Source organism: Accipiter gentilis, chromosome 32, assembly GCF_929443795.1.
Source record: "Accipiter gentilis chromosome 32, bAccGen1.1, whole genome shotgun sequence".
Lineage (NCBI taxonomy): Eukaryota > Metazoa > Chordata > Aves > Accipitriformes > Accipitridae > Astur > Astur gentilis.
Window position 1 is genome coordinate 8,772,333 of NC_064911.1, and position 18,838 is coordinate 8,791,170.

The following is an 18,838-nucleotide window of genomic DNA, read 5'->3' on the forward strand; positions in this document are numbered from 1 at the left end:
ATCTCGTCCTCACGCGGGCGGGACGGCACAAGGCGCAATTAGACGGCGCTTCGATTCCCAGTTTCCTCAGGGAATGCCATCCCACGTCCCCTCCGGGAGCTCATTAGGAAGCTGGGCCGCGAGCTGTGCCAATTATGAGCGTGGAGGCAAGGCTCGGCAGCCCTCCTCAGTGATGCCCCAGAGAGTGGTCTGTCTTCGGCCCCCAGGCCCCCGGAGAAGCGCCTGCCGGGTGTTTCCATAGAGGGGAAAGCCGCGGCCACCCGCGGGACGGGCTGCTGCCCACAGCGGGGGTCACGCTGCCCACGCTTCCCCCGGCGGAGCGGCCACCCGCGGGCTGGGGCCCCGCCGGCTCTCGCCAGCCCTGCGGCGGGGGCCGCGGGGGCGGGCGGGGGCCGTACCTGCCGCGGCGGGCCGGGGCGGAGGCGGCCCCAACGCGGCTGGAGGCCGTTCCTTCCCTGCCCGCCTGCCTCCCGCAGCCAGTCCGGGCGGAGAGGCGGCACTCGAGGGCTCGGCGCGGCGCCGGCGGAGCGGGAGCCGCCGCCAGCAGCCGGGCGGGCAGCGGGGCACATGGCATGTCTGATGGCGGCTTTCTCCTTGGGCACCGCTTTGGTAAGGCGCGCCCTGCACCTCCCCTGCCTCCCTCGGCGGGGCCGCGGCGAGCGGCGGGCGGGATGGGGCTGCGCGGCCGGGGCGGGCGAGGCGCGGGGCGGTGGGGGACGCAGGGAGGGCTCCGAGGGGCGCCTTCCCGCGCTCCCTGAGGGAAAACCGGGGCCGGTCAGCGGGCCCGGGGCTGCGTCCCGCCGCGGGGTGCCAGGTACGGGGTGCGGGGCAGCCCCCGATCGGCGGCGGGGTGTGCGAGGGGAGGGCGGCGCATTGGCGGGGCTTGACCGCTGGTTACCTCCGGGCTGTAGCTAAGACGGGGATTAGCGGCTGCTCCGAGCATGCTCCCTGCGCCGCTGCGCCCCGCCGTTTTTCCAAACAGATTTGCGGAGGGACCGTAACCTTTGCATAACACCCGGGGCGAGCGGCACATGGGCGGGAGCGGGGGGGGACGGGGACGGGGACACGCAGAGGCTCGGCGGGGAGGCGGCTGAGGGAAGGAGCGGGCAGAGCCTGTGGGACCGTCCTGCCGCTGTGAGCGGGCGGGCGTTTGGTGCCGTGCCCGTTGGGCGCCGGGAAGCAGTCCAGCTCCTTGCGGGGAGGGGGGGGATAAAACTGTGTGAGAAATAAAACTGTACGGGGCCGAGGAAGATGCGAGCGCCGTCTCTGAGAACGTGTGCTCGTCATGCCTGGTGGGCAGGGGGGTTGGAATGGACACCAGTTTGGCGTGCGCGGGTGTAGGTGCGCATCGGGTATGTCAGTGGGGAAACAGACGGTCAGTTGGTGTTAGCAGACACACGAAGGGGGTTCAGGTGTGTTCGAGGAGCCGTTACGCGGGGCTCTGTGGCGGTGGTAACCACGGGAGTTGCCCACCTCTTTGCGAGCGAAGACGGTCCCGCGACTGGGAGCCATTTGTGCCGCCCCAGTCTCTTGGGGGGAATCCTCGCCCGTAGCAGGGGGTCCCTGGAGGAGGTGGGTTTGGACCCAGGGCTGGCAGGACTCCGTCACCCTCTGCTGAAAACAGGCGTTTGGGTCCGCTGTGTGATTGGAACGGTTTGTTTAATGTCTCGGGAACAAAAGTCTCTGGCTTCATACTCACAGATGGTTAAGTAGGCAGAAACACGGACCTTGTCCAAAGGATTTCTTTTTTGTATTGATCTAAACTGGAGAAGCTCTGACTGTCACCTGAATACTCAAGGTGACCTACCTGCTCATTGAGAGGTAGTTTTCGTCTATTCCCTCTGACGTGTGAAGGTGCTTCGTGGTTCCCCTGAACCAAACAGCTTATGAGTGCCACAGAAAACACTGAGGAAAGAATATTGATAACTCATCTTCTCTTATATTTCAGGGAGGAGGGAGGTTCCACTACTTTAATTGTTCAGTTCTAAGATGTTTCACATTACTTTTATTATGTTCAAATTACATACCATTACAATCAACTATTTAAGAAATTGGGAGTAAGTGTTACTGGATACCTGACGTCTGAGTAAGTTGAGAGCACAATTAAAACCTCTTTCGTGAGAAAATGTGGCAAGCAGAGCTGATTTTTACATCTAGAATTGGGGCATATGCATGAAGAACGTGAAGACGCTAGCTATAGTTATATAGGACGATTTTTTAAAATATTTTTCATCAGTGGTTATGTAGGGCTGGTTTTTTAATGTTTTTCATCAACACTCATGACAAGTGACCGATCTGAGGAGCACTGCTTTTACAACATAAATGGGAAGACCAGTAACCATGACAGAAAGGATGAAAATGGCACAGTGAAAAGGATGCAATCTGACTTCTTAGTTGTATTGGAGGACAAGTAAGGGGAGACACTGGCATGACCTGTAGCTCTCTGTTTGGGGGTGTTCAGCACCGATGCCTTGAAAAATAGAGTAGCACGTATGCCTTCCAAGAGATACCTTTGGGGGCATGTAGATTGTTAGGTAGATGGGACAGCACATAAGCCACCTACAGAAGTCTTTTCCAATACACATCGACATTAAAAGTACTGATTTTTCTAATAGACAACTTTGCAGATGTTGGGCCCTGCTTATGACATACTCCAAACAACAGATGACAATGAACAGCCTCTGAACTGTTTAAAATTCTGTTTAGCTGAAGAAAATTCATGATTGTTTTACTTTTGGCCTTACACACAGCCTGTTGATATCAGTACAAGGTGCTCATGCAGGTAAAAGGAACAGAAAAAAGTTCAGATTTTGTGTACATAATGAAAAAGAAGAGACAGGCAGGTAGCAGGCCATTGTCATGGTCAGGAGAGGAGGGGAAAGAATATTGCCAAGTGGAATTGTACTGAGTGCTACGACTGGCAAAGCATAGTAAGAGGTATGGCTGTAAGCATAAAGCATTGACCTTACAGTGTCAATGGTGCAGTACTGGAGCTGGGTTTAATATGTTTATGTAGCTGATAAGATTTCCATTAGGGATCACTGCCAAGCAAGGAAAGTGTGCAAGGAATTTGGGTGGAAGGCGCTGTGATTTCCTAACGGACCTCTAGGAAAGAAGTTGTACTGTTCCAAGTTGCAGAGTCCCCAGAACTATCAGTGCAGCAGCAACTAAGGCACAAAATAGTACATTTTAAAATTCACAGAAATATAACTTGTACAGTTTCACGTTTACATAAGTATATGCTGATCCAAAGGAATAAGAGCTAAGTGGAATCAGAGTAGCTAGAACCAAATTCTTTGAGTGCATGAGAAACCAAATACAATGGGGACTGAACTTATAAATGTATTAATCTGGTGCAAGAGCTACTCTGTTCTGAAGATACTAGTTTGCTGTGTAAATACCCTTTGAGGGGAAACTGGTGCTAAATGAACTGTCCTTTGTGTGCTGCAAGTCCAAGAGCTCTTTTACCTCTTCTGTCAAGACACTGGCAGAACAAACAAAAAACTGTTTTCTTTTTTTCCCCTTTCAGCACATTACTGTGCTGGATTCTTGTGTTATTTAAATAATAATTTTTCTGATGCAGGAGGTTTTGAAACGTGTTCCTAAACAAAAGTCTGTGAACTTTGTCCATTCTCCAACTTCTTTCCTCTAGAACGGCAGCAATTCTGCTTGTACCATGGCTGAGCCAAAGTCAGTGTGTGTTTCGGTGGATGAAGTGGTCTCAAATGGCACAGATAACCAAGATGTTCGACTGATGAATGGACATTTAAAAAAAGTGGACAATACTCTGACAGAAGCTCATCGTTTCTCCTACCTACCCCGCAGACCAGCTGTGAATATTGAGTTTAAAGAACTATCATACTCTATCCAAGAAGGGCCGTGGTGGAGGAAGAAAGGTAAGGAAATCTTAATGTTTTGGCTAGCATACAAATGTTATTGCCCATGTGGGTAGTCATGACAGGTGGAAAGAGTCTGTTGCGGATGGCGAAGCAAAGTGAGTAAAGGGAGTGGGTTTTCACAGTTGCTTTTTATTTGGCTTCTTGATAGACCCACTGCCACCCAGCCGACACCGGTGAACTTTCCCAGAGCCTGATGCAGTGGGGTGTATGGCCCCTTGCACAGCAAGAAACTGTAGATACAGTAGTTCATACAACTGCTTATTTTTCCCTCCCAGTTCTAAAGTATCTGAAGTAAATACAGTATTGCTGTGCTGCCAAATATCTGTCCTATGATCTTGCATGTCTACAATTTATTGTTGAGGGTGGTAGAGCATGCAGTAGTTTAAAGGTGTGGGGGGGGAAGAAGATGCTTTTTTTTTACTTTTGCCATTGGCTGTTTTGTGAAATGGCTGGGTTTTTAGTACTCTTTCAGAACAGCAAGCATCTCAGAATTTCAGAAGGCATTTGAAACCAGGATAAAAATTATTCTCTTAAAATGCTGTGTTTGGAAGTAAATGATGTGAGCTAGAGGAGTGTCAGCCCATCCACATCTTGGTGTTCTACGATGGGTCTGTCTAAGCTTACCATTTCTTTTAACTGATTAAATCACTGGCCACTGCTAGGACTGAATCCTGAGGTTTAGTCAGCCCAGAATGCTCTTTTGCTAGCTACTTTGCTAGTAATACACAGCAAAGAGTTTACAGCCTACAACACAGGGCACACCAAAATGATAGAGATATTGGATGCATCTCAAGGAAGTGGAGTGTTAACCACTTTCTTCTCACAATCCAGTTTCACTTATAGCTGACTCTGAGACAATTCTTCTGGTGCTGATATACTGATGGGAGTAAAGAGGGCATATTCAGCTCTCTTCTTGATATGCTTTTGGTCTATTCCAGTTCTGAAAGGTGGGTGTACGGTGGCTCCGTCCTTTTTCATCTGCTTTGCATTTGTTCCTTTTATACCTTCATCTGCTTTGTGTAGCCATGTGTTTCCTTGAGAGTTTTGGGGTTTTTTGTGTGTGTGTGACTAGTCATCTCTGAAAGGAAAACTAGGTCGTGCGATAAATTCCTGCTAGTGAAAAAAGTAAGCTCTAAAGAAAATACTGAAATCTGCAGGAGAATTTGTGTACTAAATGACATAGTTGCTCTTCCTCAAGGAATTCTCTCTTAGTAAGGTAAATGGGTATGGTTGTGTGCTTTAGTTCTTTTAAGAGATAAGCCCCTGCCAATACACCACTCACCTGAGCCACAGTTGATATCTGCACTTGCTCTGAATCTATAAATGCACTGGCTTAAAGGTTCCACTTGAAATTGTTTCACAAAGTACATTGCTGCTGTCTGGAAATTGTGTCATTGTCACACCACCAAGGCTTTAATAGTCTAAAAATGTGTGGTATGAAAAACACTGTAGTTATGACTATGGAAATGCTACTGTATGTGGACAGCCTATTCATTTGTTGGAGGATGTGCAGACTTGAGGATTTAATGGGTTTTTCAACACGAAAACTGTATGTACACAACACCTGCCTTCTTTTAATTATTTATTAAAATTGCATGTAGCCATACTCTCCATCGGAGAACAACTTGATTTGGCAGCAACTTTTATACATGCAGAATTATTTTTTATCTTACCACAACAAATTCAAACACTAAAGTTTTTTCCCTCAAGAAATGGAACTATGCTGAAGCGTCTCATGTAAGATTTAAAAACTTGAGCTTTCTGACTGCATCTCATTGGCCAGAAATGATTGAGGAGTTCTATACCAAAAACCTCTGTCCACATTTGCTGACATGCCTGAGTGACTTGGCTTGAACAAAATGGCACATCCTGGCAAAATGGCCTGCTGCTGAAAAGGACCTATTGAGGTGTATAGCTCTAGGGCATGGCTATGACTGTTACTACATTTAGATTTGAAAGAGGAAATTAAACTTTCCTGGCTATCCGTGAGAAGGAGTTCAAATTCTCCCCTCCTCACCTGGTCTTGCACCATATGTCTTTCCTTGGACCACTAAGGACAGCCTTTGAGTGGCTGTGAGGCATGCCAGCAAGTCTTGGCATTCTTCTGCTAGGCAAGGATTTAAAACAGACTTGAAGGTGTACAGTTGATCCCAAGCTGACTATGAGCCAAAGTGTACTCTCACTGCAAGTAGGGTAAACCTTTGGAGGACATGGCCAGATGGAGGCAAGTTGTTACCCTTCTCAACATTGGTGAGAGCACTACTGGAATATTGTATCCAGTTTTGGGCCCTCCAGATCAAGAGAGATACTGGGCAGCTGGAAGAGGTCTGTCAGAGGGGTAAAAATTTGGCCAGGGGACCTATGAAGAGACACTGAGGAAGCTGAGCTTGCTTGGTCTAGTGAAAGAGAAGCTGGGGGATGATCTCATTTTGGCGTACAGCAACCTAGAGGGCAGTTAAAAAGGCAGTAGAGCCAAACTCCTGTCAGTAGCGGCAGATGATACATAACAAGAGCCAGTGGCCACATGTGGCAGTTTGGGTAGCTCATGGTGGACATTAGGAAGTATCTGTTCACCAGGAGGTTGTGCAGCACTGCGACAGGTCACCCAGAGATGGCTTGCTTTCTCCATGCCAGAGGGGTTTAGAAGACTTGGCTGGACAGAGCCACAGCCTGCTTGATCTGGTGTTGGTGATCATCTTGCTTTGAGTAGAAGGCTGGACTAGGTGATCTCCAGAGGTCCCTTCCTTCTATGATTAAGTGAATTGCTAGTCAGGTTATAGAAACCTTCTAGAAACTTTCCTCCCAGCCACGTTCCCTACTCCAGGGACTGAGCCAATATATTGGTTTTAATAGAAGAGGTTTTCCTTCAGAGAAATAGAAAACCAAATTGCCTAGATCGTCTCAAAAGAAGGTAAGGACCAAACTATCAGATTCCTTGAAATGTTTTAGTGGTTCTGCAAGTAGAATTGATTGTGTGTAATTTGGAATAATTCTGTTTAAAACCGATGGGCTTGTAGATGACTGCATTTCACATAAAACTATTCTGAATGCCTTTTACTGGTTTCTCCTCCAGGGGAAACTGGGACTTTGCAGTGGGTTTTAATCTGTCTGCTCAACAGGAGGGCATTATTGTACTTCCAAACACTGGTGGTTGTTGTAGCTCTATACCCCTTGTGGGTTCCCTGTGCTAAAATGATTTCTCATGCTGTGGTGTGAAATGTTTAAATTTCACTTTTTTATGGGAAAAGTAGCAGAAAACACACTCCTGAAAGTACAAAAAAAAAAAAAAAAAAGGGGAATTGTGTCTCAGTTCACATTGTTCTTGGGTGCTGGTCATGGCAATAAGCGATAAGGGATGCTGTTATGAAAATGTGCCTTTTAAATTAATGGTGTTTCTATTCTGAAACAGAACTTGGAAAAAATTCTGCTATTTCTACATCATTCTCCAGGACTATAATGAATTAGTTAAAACTTTCATGAGTGTTGGATCACAGAAGGAGAAATATAGTTTCCTTGCAAAGACAATTTGTGCCAGCTTGTTGGGAGAGGAATTCAGCTAAAGAGAAACAACAAAAAAATGTACTCTGTTCAGTAAAAATGGTATTGCAAAGTAGTGTTAAGATTAGGCTCTAAACTAACAAAAGGAGGAATAATTAGTAATGCTGCCATTGTGTTCTGTACTTAGCTTTATTGTTCAGACAATGAAACTCATCGTATGTAACATCATTTACTTTTTATTCAAAGCACAAAGAAGTGTGAATTTGCATTGCTTGTCAACAGAAAAGAAGCTAAATAAGCCATAGCAGACTTCAAATTAGAATTTTTCATTGATTTGTGTCTTAGCCTTAAAGTGCCTAATTTATCTATTAAATCTCATTTTCTCTTTAAAAATGAGGAAGGGCATTTTCATCCTCAGATTTGTCTGATAAATGCTGCTCTACTCATTTTAATGACGTTTTATCAGATTCATAGCAAAGATTGGTATGACTCGACCTGATTCATGGTGTAATTCCTCTTGAAGTCAGTGGTATTAACAGGGGAGGAGTCTGGCAGGTGAGTCCTTGATCAAAGCACCTGTATGTGACCCATTCCCTTCAGTAGTTCTTAACCTATATGGGATTTTGTAAAAGGTTACAGAGGTAAAAGTTTCAGAAGGTCTCGTATGACTTCAGCGTTTTCCCTATAAAGCTTTTAGGGAGTTAGTCAACTGATAGAATCAACTGTTTCTTAGTTTTGAAGGAAAGAGATTGATAAGTGACTTGATCCAGATCATGTGAGATTAAGGATCTTCCAGAACTGAAAATGTGTCTCAGTCGTTGAATCCAGCCTATCTTCAAGTATGTCCCAGGGGTCTCCTGCGGGTCAGCAAGGTTCAAGATTTGCTTAAGAAAGCTGCAGGACTCCTGGAGTAGAGACATTGTGTTGTAAGATTAAGATGAACTGGCAAAGGCAGAAGAAGGAAACATCATCACACAGAGAAATAATAGGGCCACTTAGTCCAAGAATGCCTTCTCCTTTCATTTAGGACAAGGAGCCAGCTGGCTTGGAGGGGAAGAGGAAGAGGAGAGTCCTGCATTAGGTCCAGTGTGGGCTCCTTAAATGTGAAAAAGCAAGATCTGCAGAGCTTCAGAACAGAATGTGACCAAAGTTTCACTGTCTTGTCACAAAGTCATTTATCTGAGGGTTGAGAAAGAGATCTGAAAGTGGATCTTACCTTGGCTTCTGAACTGTTTGTTTAAACTGCAGTTTGAAATGCAAACCACAGAGACATATTGGTTTTACCAGTTTATAGGAAAATTATAGATGCATAGGTTTTAATACTAGGACTGCCTGAAAACTGTTTGCAAGAGGATTTTGGAGAAAAGTTAGTGCCTTAGGTTACTGCCATTTTTGCTAAAAGCGCCATATAGTAATCTGAAGAGAATGAGTGGTTTGGGGATAAAATTACGGACAGTCCCAAATATGAAGAGGGCATGAAAAGTACTTCGGAGCCTTCTGTCTTGGTCAAGTTCATTCAGCTTTACTTTGAAGAGATGCTTACATTCTATATACGCACCAAAGGACATTTGTTCTATTGTTTCTAGGTGGTTTTGTTATGATGTAGAATGGAAATGGAAATACTGTTCCTACATAGCTTGAGAGCATCCAGGAAGATACTGGCTTTCAGAACTCCACAACTCAGGGATTGCTTTTTTTTCCTCATACTTGTCAGTATTCATGGTTAATTAGGCAGCATTTTAGTTGGAAACTTCTCTGTTGTTATTTTTAGGACTGTAATGACTCATTTGTGCCGCGTTTGAGTGTAAGTTCTGGTAGGATTTGGTCTTTAGTAACCTCTGAGAGAACGGGCTCCAGCCGGTCAAAATGTGGCTGGGTATTTTTACGGAGTGGTTTAGTAGCAATACAGAAATTCATGCTCAGCCGAAAATGTGGTATTTCTGTTATTTTCACTTTGTTCTAATGGTTCAGACCGTGTGGAAACAATCAGCCAGAGAGGTGCTGTCTTTTCTCACGACGTTGTTGCTTCACAGCTTTCAGATTCAGCACATCAAACGGCAGGAGTGGAAGGAGAGAAGGACCGTGCTTATTCTGGATGGCTCTGTTGTGTCCGATGGGGAAACACGGGGTCTTTGGCAGGTTGCTTGATATTCATGAAATGTGAAAAGTGGCCGTGACAGTCTGAGATAGTGTCATCAGAACAGCTAGATACCTACATTTCAGCTAGGAGGTCTGTATATGTTAATACTGATCTCTGCGTAAGATGGAAACATAACCCGCTGTCAGGTCGTCAGCAGAGATTTAAACAGGCTGGGTTTTGCTGATTTGCTTTGGTGCTCTGTTACAAATTAGTTCTGGTATGTGCGCTTGGTCAGACCTGTTTCTTTTTATTTAGTTGGGCTTTTTTTGCTGCTTCCTCTCTCTGACTTCATTCAAAAGACTTCACACACACACACCCCGTCTGGAGATATCCAAAGACCTAAATGAAAAAGGGCAGGGGGGGGGGTGAGGAGGGGAGGATTTGCCCTAAATTATTTGCTAATCCTTGCTGGAGAAGTCGGGAAAAAAAAAAAAAGCGCCTGTCCTCATCCCCAGCAGGTGCACTGCGGTAGAGGTGCCGCATGCACGGTCTGGGTCTCGCCCGGCGCGGTTACTGGCGGGCAATGCACTGCAGTAACCCGGCGGTGATGCTCTCGCCCGCCGCCCGGGCCCTGGTTGGCTGCTCCAGGCGCTGTTGCTAAGATGGAAGGAAAAGATGCAGAACAGTAAAGAGCAAAACCCACTTTGCGAGAGAGGGTTTGGGTATTTGGGGTTGGTGGGTTTTTTTTTTCCTTTCTCTGACAGATGGGTGGTATTGTTTTCGTCCGTTTTTGCCTGCTTTGTCTGAGAGCGTGTTTGTATCTTGGAGAGCGGGATGTATGCAAATTAAGATCCATATGTTAGAAAGAATAAACAAGCTGGTTGAAATGAGCTACGATGCTAGTAAAAAGCTGTTTAAGCAAATATTTTGTGGATTCTTTTTCAGTGACTTAAAATATTAGCGAAATTAATGAAAATGAAACAGGATTTTTAGCAGAGGATTTCTAAATGCATATTTCAACCTTGATAAAATCTGTGCAGTTTTTCTTTTAACACTTAAGCTGTCTCAAGATGGTAAAAATATACTGAGTAGTCGCTGTTACAGGAATAGTTCACAGTGTTTTATTAAGTGCTATATAACTCTTCCTAGCGTCCTCTTGCATGGGGTGTATAAACCAAAGGACATTGGAGACAAGCCTTGGTCAGTCCCTTCGTCTGATCCTTCTACTGTTTCCCAGCTGAGTATGACCTTACTTCAGCATTACTTATTTTCCTCCATGCGGAACCCATTGTTATTGTTGTGGGTTTGTTTGGTTTTTTTTTATGTGGAGCTTTGTTTGGAAATGTGTCTGAGTTTGACTCAGTGAGTTTTGGTCACTGAGTCTTTGTGTGAGTAGAAAATCTTTTTCTTCTTTCTCTTTGCTATATTGTTTATTAAAACTAAACATTACAATGACCTGACTGTTTTTCATTCTAGCTAATGTTTAAATACAGTAAATTTTATTAGTTGCTGTTGTGAAAACTTCTGGCTGAGAAAGGAAGTTTTAGAGAGATACCAATTAAAACATTTCAGAATTTATATGCCAGGGAAGTGGTGATGGCAGTGGTGATGATGAGTTGTCGGGAGTTTGAGCTATGGTCTCTGCTGTTTCCATCTCACAGTAAGCATGTCTTGGGGGCTGGTTGTAACTCACCCTGATAGCCCTCCACTACAATTTTCTGTACACTGAGTGGGATTTGCTGAAATGCTTTGCTGTCCTCTGCCCATACGCAGTCATGTCTTGCTGAAGGTGTTGAGGAGATAGAAACAGCATGCACCATCATAGGGGTGTACTTTTTTCACATTTCAAGGTATAATTTGGTCCATAGTCTGAAGATAAGTCTGAAGTCTGAAGGAAGATGAAGCAAGAGTCATTTTGCAATTTAATGTTTCAGCCATCAGATGGTTGATCAGGGTTCTCCATAACCTCAGTAAAAGGAAAGAGAAATCACAAAAGTAACCAAGAATAGAAGGTGGCTCAAGAGTAAAAATGCTGTTGGAGTCCATTTTTGCTGGTGTATTTACGTGCCATTTTGGAAAGTGCCTTCTGGAAGCCCATGGGCTCTAAACTTACCTGATTACTAAGGCAGCTCTTTTGTTGTCAGGGGATTTAATATCTCAGAGTTCAGCTCTGTATTCTCTAAGAAATTAATTACTTCACGCTTCCCTGCAGCATTGTTCTTGTAGGTAAACTGGCTGGCTTTAGGAAGACAGAGTTCAGGGAACATGATACTACTCAAAATGTGGCAGACCCTCACAAGGAATACTCAACTGCATTATAATTTAGAACTGTACCCGTTAAACTGGTGGCTACTTTTGTCCTCTATTAGAAAACAGTGTTTGGTCTTACTATTAAAAAGAACATCTCAAGACTTAGTCCAAACAATACGCAAGGAGAATCCCAGCAAAATTTACATGATAGTTTAGCACATGGGAATGAACTGATCTGGATTTAAAATTAAAGCACTGCAAACTGAAGGGTGGGTGTTCAGTCTCAAGATGAAAGTCCCTGAGGCAAAACCTAAATGCATTAGCCAAAAAGGCCATGCATTATCCCCAGAACCTCTGTGACTTGCATACTCTTGAGGTGTGTAAGGATATATGTCTAACATAAGACTGAGTTTTTGACAAAAATAAGCTGGGAGTTTAGGTCAGCTTGCCATTATGTGAAGTCAGAGAAGACCCACCTGGCCTGGTGTCCCTTCTCTGACAGCAGGTAGAGCTGAATGCTTGGGGAAGAGGTCAAGTGCAGCCAAGTGTGTAGTAGTATTTCTTTGTGTTCTCGCAACTTGCAGCTCGGGTTTCCTGAACTAGGTGTAGTATCTTTGTGTTTACTAGCTCTCGATAGATTTTTCTTTTGTAAAATCATTCACTTGCTCTCTGAACCTAAGCAGGCTTTTGGTGTCTGTGCTGTCACTTCACTATTTGCATCCTTTTTCAAACCATGCAGGAGGAAGGTGAACAGCACATAGCCCAATAAAGATTCCCTGAGACTCAGGGGTAAGCTTTCATCATTGATTGACCACTGACTCCTATGCTTTTGTTTCCTGTTGCTTTATCTGCTTTCTCATTTATTTGAGAACTGGCCATCTACCTTCTTGTCAGATTCATTTATTTAAGAACTTTAATAAAAGACCTTGCTGAAACATGACATCCATGTAAGATGACAAAATGGCCCTCTTTTTTTAGGTATTACTTCCAAAAGATATCACATGCATTTTATATTACCAAATCTTGTATCAGAGACTTCTGCACAAGATCTGTCTTTTTCTCTATCAAAGGCGTTGGTACAGTAAGAAGCTGAGATGTTAGTGGTTCAGATTGGCTACCTACTGTGCCAGCTTTGAACCTAGAAGCTAGCAATTTTTAACGCCATTGGTACAGAGGACAGCAAAACCACCAGCCCTTACTTAGACTGTGGAAAATTTAGTTCTCTAGTATGAGGATAATTTACAAGCACAGCTTTAGTGCCTAGCACTGACAGAGTCCTCCTCATCAAGCCCAGGACCATGCTGTAGGAGGCATCTTCTTCTTGATATCAAAGTCTATGGTAATTAGGAAATTGAAAGACTGAGGATCCCCAAATCCATCCAAATGTAGTCACTTTTTCACAAACTTTCAAATACATGGAAAGTAGTTATGGTATAATAAAAGATGTATGGAAGAATTGCTGTCCTTTTCAACCAATTCTTTAACTTATTCATCCTCAAAACAACATATTAAGTTTGGTGGAAAAGAGTCACAGCACATACATAGAGGACCAAGCAATTTTGATTGTTTTCAGTAACTATTTGAATCTCAATAGCTTGCTACAAGTAGATGTTTTGTATTTCATTTGTTCCTGAAATAATTATCAGGAACCCTGTTGAAATACCCATTGGTGATTATTCAGATATTTGAAAATGGCTCCTTTGTGAATTATGTGCCTTAGCGCAGATGTTTGAGTTTAATTTGGCCTTTGGATACTTCATCTCTTAGAAAAGATTTTAGAATGAATATTTGACACACAATGTAAGTGGTAGTATAAAATACAGAAGGACTAGTGCTCTGTAAGTGTCTCTGGAATGAGGACAAAATAATTCTGTCTAGGAAATGGTGTGGCTGGAGATGCATGCTGCTATATGTCTTGAGTCACCCCGTGGGAACCTTTGTAACTGCATTTCCCGATTGGACTTCCTTGTTGCTTTTAAGCTTGTATTCTCATTTACAGTTCATTTAGACTTTGCTGATTTCAGGGGGAGAAACAGATGCACTTTGAAGACTTAATTCTTTTCAGAGAGGATAGGGATGAAGCCGTCCAAATTCTTATCAGAAGTATGTGGAATTACGTAATAGTTAAACTGAGTTAACCGCTTGTTAGTTTGTTCACTTTTTCTTATGTATCTGTTCCAAAGAAAAATAAATGGCAGAGACCTTGGCATTACAAGATAATGTACCATCTGCCTCTCGTTTAGTATCTACAGCCTACATCTTTTGTGTAAGAATCATATTTCTTTCTGCTTTGCATGTTTAGAATAATAACAAATGTTATTTATAATTGCAGTACATCTACAGGGTAGAGGAGAAGGTGGAACATGCAATGGTCAAGTTCCAGGGTAAATGAGAATGAAACCTCTGCTCTGTCTCTTGCGGAGGGTAGGCTTTTATGCCAGACAAGAGAAGAAAGGAATTTCAAATGAAGTGATGCACCTAGTTAATATGAAATTTGAAGAAAAAAAAAATCTGAAGGTTTTAATATGCTTGTTAAGCAATGCTATAAAATTCTGCCCTGTTGCATCTGTTTTATGCTTGTGGAAGCAGACAAATGGATGAGGTTGCACTGAAAGAGCATGGCTAGTATAATTTTTTTAGTCATGATCCAGCTATTACCTCAAGTGGTTCAGAAATTAAACACTCTCATAGCACCAGCATGACAGGGCTAGAATTGGTAAATGAGTACACAATTAAGGGGATCGAAGGTAAATATTTGCTATTAGAGGAAGGGCAGTTATTTTTTCTGGGTCAAAAAGCCACAAACTTCAGCCAGCTTATTGAATATGAATATTGAGGCCTGACCATCTAAAATAACTATTTGAGGCTCATAAAGCTGAAGCCTGTGCATGGCTGTCTGGGACTGAGTTCCTTTTCCTTCTCCACTCAGAGAGGTGAAGGTCATGCTGCCACCAGAGAAATGTGAGTATCAGAAAGACAAGGACAAATGTGGAGGGGTCCATCTCTGCACTGTCAGCCATGAAAAATTACTCTCTTGGGTTTTGGTTTTGACCCTGAGTCTTGGAGAATTAATTGAAGGAGAATTTGCCCCAGAGGAACAAATTGACAGTAAAAAAATATTAAGCATGCAAATGCTGGATCAGAGACCTTTCTGAAAACCAGTTGGGTCAGATCTGTTTTGTAATCAGAACTGTGAGTTCCTCACAAGAAGTTTGCAGGAGTTTTTAATTGTGGTGACTGTAAAACAAGACTGTTGGCAGTAGCCAAATTTGTTGGAGCTTCAGGACCCGAGGGGATGCCTCCTGCTGCAGCCCAATTGGTATGTAGCAGCCTCAGTTCTGTATTTATGGGTCCATTTAGTAACAAGGCAGTGCATGTATTCCCAAGAGGGAGATGCACACAGCTATATATGCAGTACACTCAGCCAGCCATACTGACCAGCACAAGGACAAAAGTGCCTTTACAGCACCCACCTAAACACAGACGGCACTTGTGCAGACGTCACCTACACTGATGGCTCACTGCTGTTCTGCCTCGCTGGCTCCTTGTGGGTTTTACAAGCACACAAGCCAGGTCTCTCCACCCATGGGTTTTGGACACTCTTGTCAATCCAGTCCCTGGCCCAGAATCTGGTCTCCTCTGTTTGTTGGTACCTGGACCTACAAGCCCTGAGGTCTGCAACCTCTCACTCCAGTGGCTGACACACAAACTTCTGCTACTCGCTGGTGAGTCCATCATGATATTTGCTAGTGTTCATGCACACTGGCTCACAGTAGAGAGTGTATTCACACAGTAGATAGTTGGAAATAGTGTTTAGCAGGAGTACTGGTTGGACTGCAGTGATCAAGAACAGGGCTTGGTCAGGCAGGTGTACTGGCCAGCTGCCTGTTCACATGCGTCTGGCCCCTTTAATCCCCTTTTCCATATATTTTCTTACACTTGTTCCTCCTCAGTCTGATCCATCCCTTTCCCTGCCTTTGGTAATTCCCCTAAACATCCTGTGGTAAGTATTTCTCACTCTGAGTAATTCCCATAGCCACCCCATGCTGGTTTTACACCATCCCAAACTTCTGTTCCCCCTGCATGACATGGTAAGTCCTATTCCCCAGCAGGCCATTGCCCCCTCTCGCTTGCATGGCATTCCAGGGAGAGTTTCCTTGTTGACACATCTTGGTGGGCTTTCCTCCAGGAACAGTGGTCCTGTCCTTTTCCTTTGAGCATCTTCAGAGTGGCTGATTGCAGGGGCTGCATTTGCACTGGGTAGTCATTAGGGCTGGTCCTCTGAGCCTTGACTCAGTCCCTGTGCTCAGTGTGACTGGCCTTTTATCACGTAATTGAGCAAAGACCATTTTTTAGACCTTCTTGGTTGCTTTGTTTTTTTCTAAGCTTTCTATTTAAAAATAAATGAAATCATGTGGCTGGCCAGTCACTTGGTTAAGCCCATGGGATGTTTCCTTGTGATATAGATCATCACTGAAGTGGAACTCACACTGGCACGTGTTCACCCTCACATCTGAAAGTTTCAGGAGAGTTGTGAGTAACTGCAAATAGGGAATCGAGTTGCTGCCACTTGTGATTATAATAAATCAGGTTATTCTATCTTAAAGGCTGAGTTATGACTGTATGTACGAGCTGCTATATCAAAAACAGTCAGAGGAACTTGACAGACATTCATGAAGAAGGTTGACTGTTTGATTTCTTGTCCAGGAGAAGGACATTGTACACCTCAAGGAGAAATACCTGAAGTAGTCACAAGTCCATGAACTCTGGGATCACTTAAGACTAGGTGTTCATAGAGAATGATTGTCTCTTGTCCAGTAATAGTATGGCAACTGGGAACACCAAAAGAAAGATGAAACTTCAGAATATGCATAGTAACACTTAACGTACTTACTCTTTAGCCTCCAAACAGAACTATTAGCATCAGTCTCCTGAATCCCATATACTCTAAATATGCCATGTACACATTATAAAACCAACCAAATAAATCAAAATAAAGCAGCCCTTTCCATACAGGGCATGGCTGTGGCATTTTAACACTCAGCATTTGATTCGTATTGACAGGCAGTAAAAATAAACTCCCCAAGCAAAGTGAGTTGGGGCAAAAAGTGGCACATTCTGCAATAAATAAAACTAACTTGGAAGCCAAGCCAACCTACAACTCATCTCAGATGTTCATACTATATAGCTTTAAAAGTACAGGGCCAAATGAACCTTGAAATCACCACAGTGGCATAATGGATGTAGTTTACCGGAGGAACAGGTTATTGACAGTCTGCCAGGAGTGTTGTCTTACGATAGAACATTTTGGACCACATTCATCCCTGATAGAAATTATCTGATATGAATAAAGCTTGCTGAAGGAAGAGTATGGCCTAATACCTAAAAGACGCTTTTTCACTCATTAGTATGGTTTACTGCTAAAACTGCATTCTAAAAAATACAGAAGCTAATGCAGTTCATGTGAAATGTCAGTGTTGAATGTCAACCAATAGGCTGTTTGGGCCAAACTAGACTTTTGACTACCAGGGTAATAAAGCAAAGGCCTTCTTTTTCCCACTCCTTCCCATCACCCACAGTTTTAACCTAAGAAAAGTTGTCCTGACTTGGATTCCAACTCCTGTCCAGATAGATACTCAGCATTACAAATGAGAGTGCAAGGCATGTTTATATGGTGGTAGAAGTGTGTCAGCAGACATCATCCAATATAGGCATGTCTCAGAGCATCAGAGGTCTCCCCTTCAGAGTGCAAAGAGTAATGTATTGCTTCTTACTAAGACTTCTAAATTTTCTTTTTAGTAATCTGTGAGTATATTGTATGTGCATTGTCTTTATATATATAGATAAATACGTTCAATATAATGTATATATATAGATACCTTTAATATATTTATATAGATATGTGTAAGTATGAGTATATATACACATACATATTATTTCTGTTTTCATATACCTGTGTGTATATATACACTCAGGTATATTTATTTATGTACAAAAACTGGCTGTGTATCATTATAACAAGTATTTTGAAGAGAAAATTTTTATGGAGGTGTGTATTCCTCCTCCTTTGTAGTGACAAGATGATACAATTATAGAAAAGCAGTAACAACCTGATCTTTAAAGTGAAAAGCAAAAGAATATTGGTTGCTTAGAAGTAGTTCAAGTCTGTTGGTACTGGATTAACAGCATAAAAAGCTAAAATAGTAGGAAAAATGACTGTAAAATGGAAGCTGGTTTATCCACCTGAATGCCAGTGGTGTAAAGAATGGTATAAAGAAAAGACAGCATTTTGCTGATGCTTTTCAATAGGGACTTATTGCATTACATAAATTGAGTAATTTTCTACTCTTGGTCATTTCTCTCATAATCAGATTGCTTATGCTTTGTTCTTGTTTTCTTTAGAAGTTGTAAGAAAGAATCGGTTGGAGCTCTCATGGGTGTCAGTGGTGGGTTCAGTTCATACGTGTTTGGGGAATTTTGCCTGTCTATAACTGCCAGCATTATTGTCTGAATTTCCTTCTTTATTAGCTGAGCATTATTGCAATTTGCTTTCCTGCTGGATGTAAAAGAGTATGCTTACATGCCAGATAAATGTGTGCTACTTCTGTATGTTTCAGTAGTGGTTTGCTGGTGACAGAAAATTGGAAGGAGTGTGTATCTTGGGGCGCAGAAGGAAAATACCAACATTTTATGTAAACTAATGGGAACATGTGCTTCAATTTGCAAAAGCCACTGAGAGAGTGGTGCAAAGAATGGGAATATGGTAGAGATGTTCTTCTGGCTGATTTTCTTGGGGGCTAGAAATGTCCTTTGACTGCACTGGGGAAGGCAAATAGTACCCAAGTTCCGCAGATGGAGGGCACTTCCAGAAACAGCTCTGTGCACACAGTGGATGTCCATGTTCCCTTGTAGCTACATTTGCCTTCCCGGAGCACCTCTGATGTGGGGAAGGGAAAGGGCTGGTGAGGATATTGTCTGGTTGTGGTTAGCCTCGAGAGGATCCACACTGTGTACCTCTTACACCTGACATACCTCAGAGGTGTGAGCAGGAGTGCTTCTTCACAGGGATGAGGGTAGTGGGATAGGGGTGGCAACAGCTGCGTTGTTGTCA

At 43.4% G+C, this 18,838-nt stretch overlaps 1 protein-coding gene across 1 annotated transcript in view; it reads left to right on the plus strand.

Annotated features, from left to right (window-relative positions):
* The first annotated feature begins 448 nt into the window (after positions 1-448).
* The window catches only part of ABCG1 (ATP binding cassette subfamily G member 1), a 55,506-nt gene continuing 37,116 nt past the window's right edge, over positions 449-18,838 (plus strand). The window contains exons 1-2 of the mRNA XM_049835213.1: positions 449-609; positions 3,653-3,896. Of these exons, the coding sequence (XP_049691170.1) occupies positions 568-609; positions 3,653-3,896 (286 nt within the window). The 5' untranslated portion in view covers positions 449-567. The remainder of the gene's footprint in view (positions 610-3,652; positions 3,897-18,838) is intronic.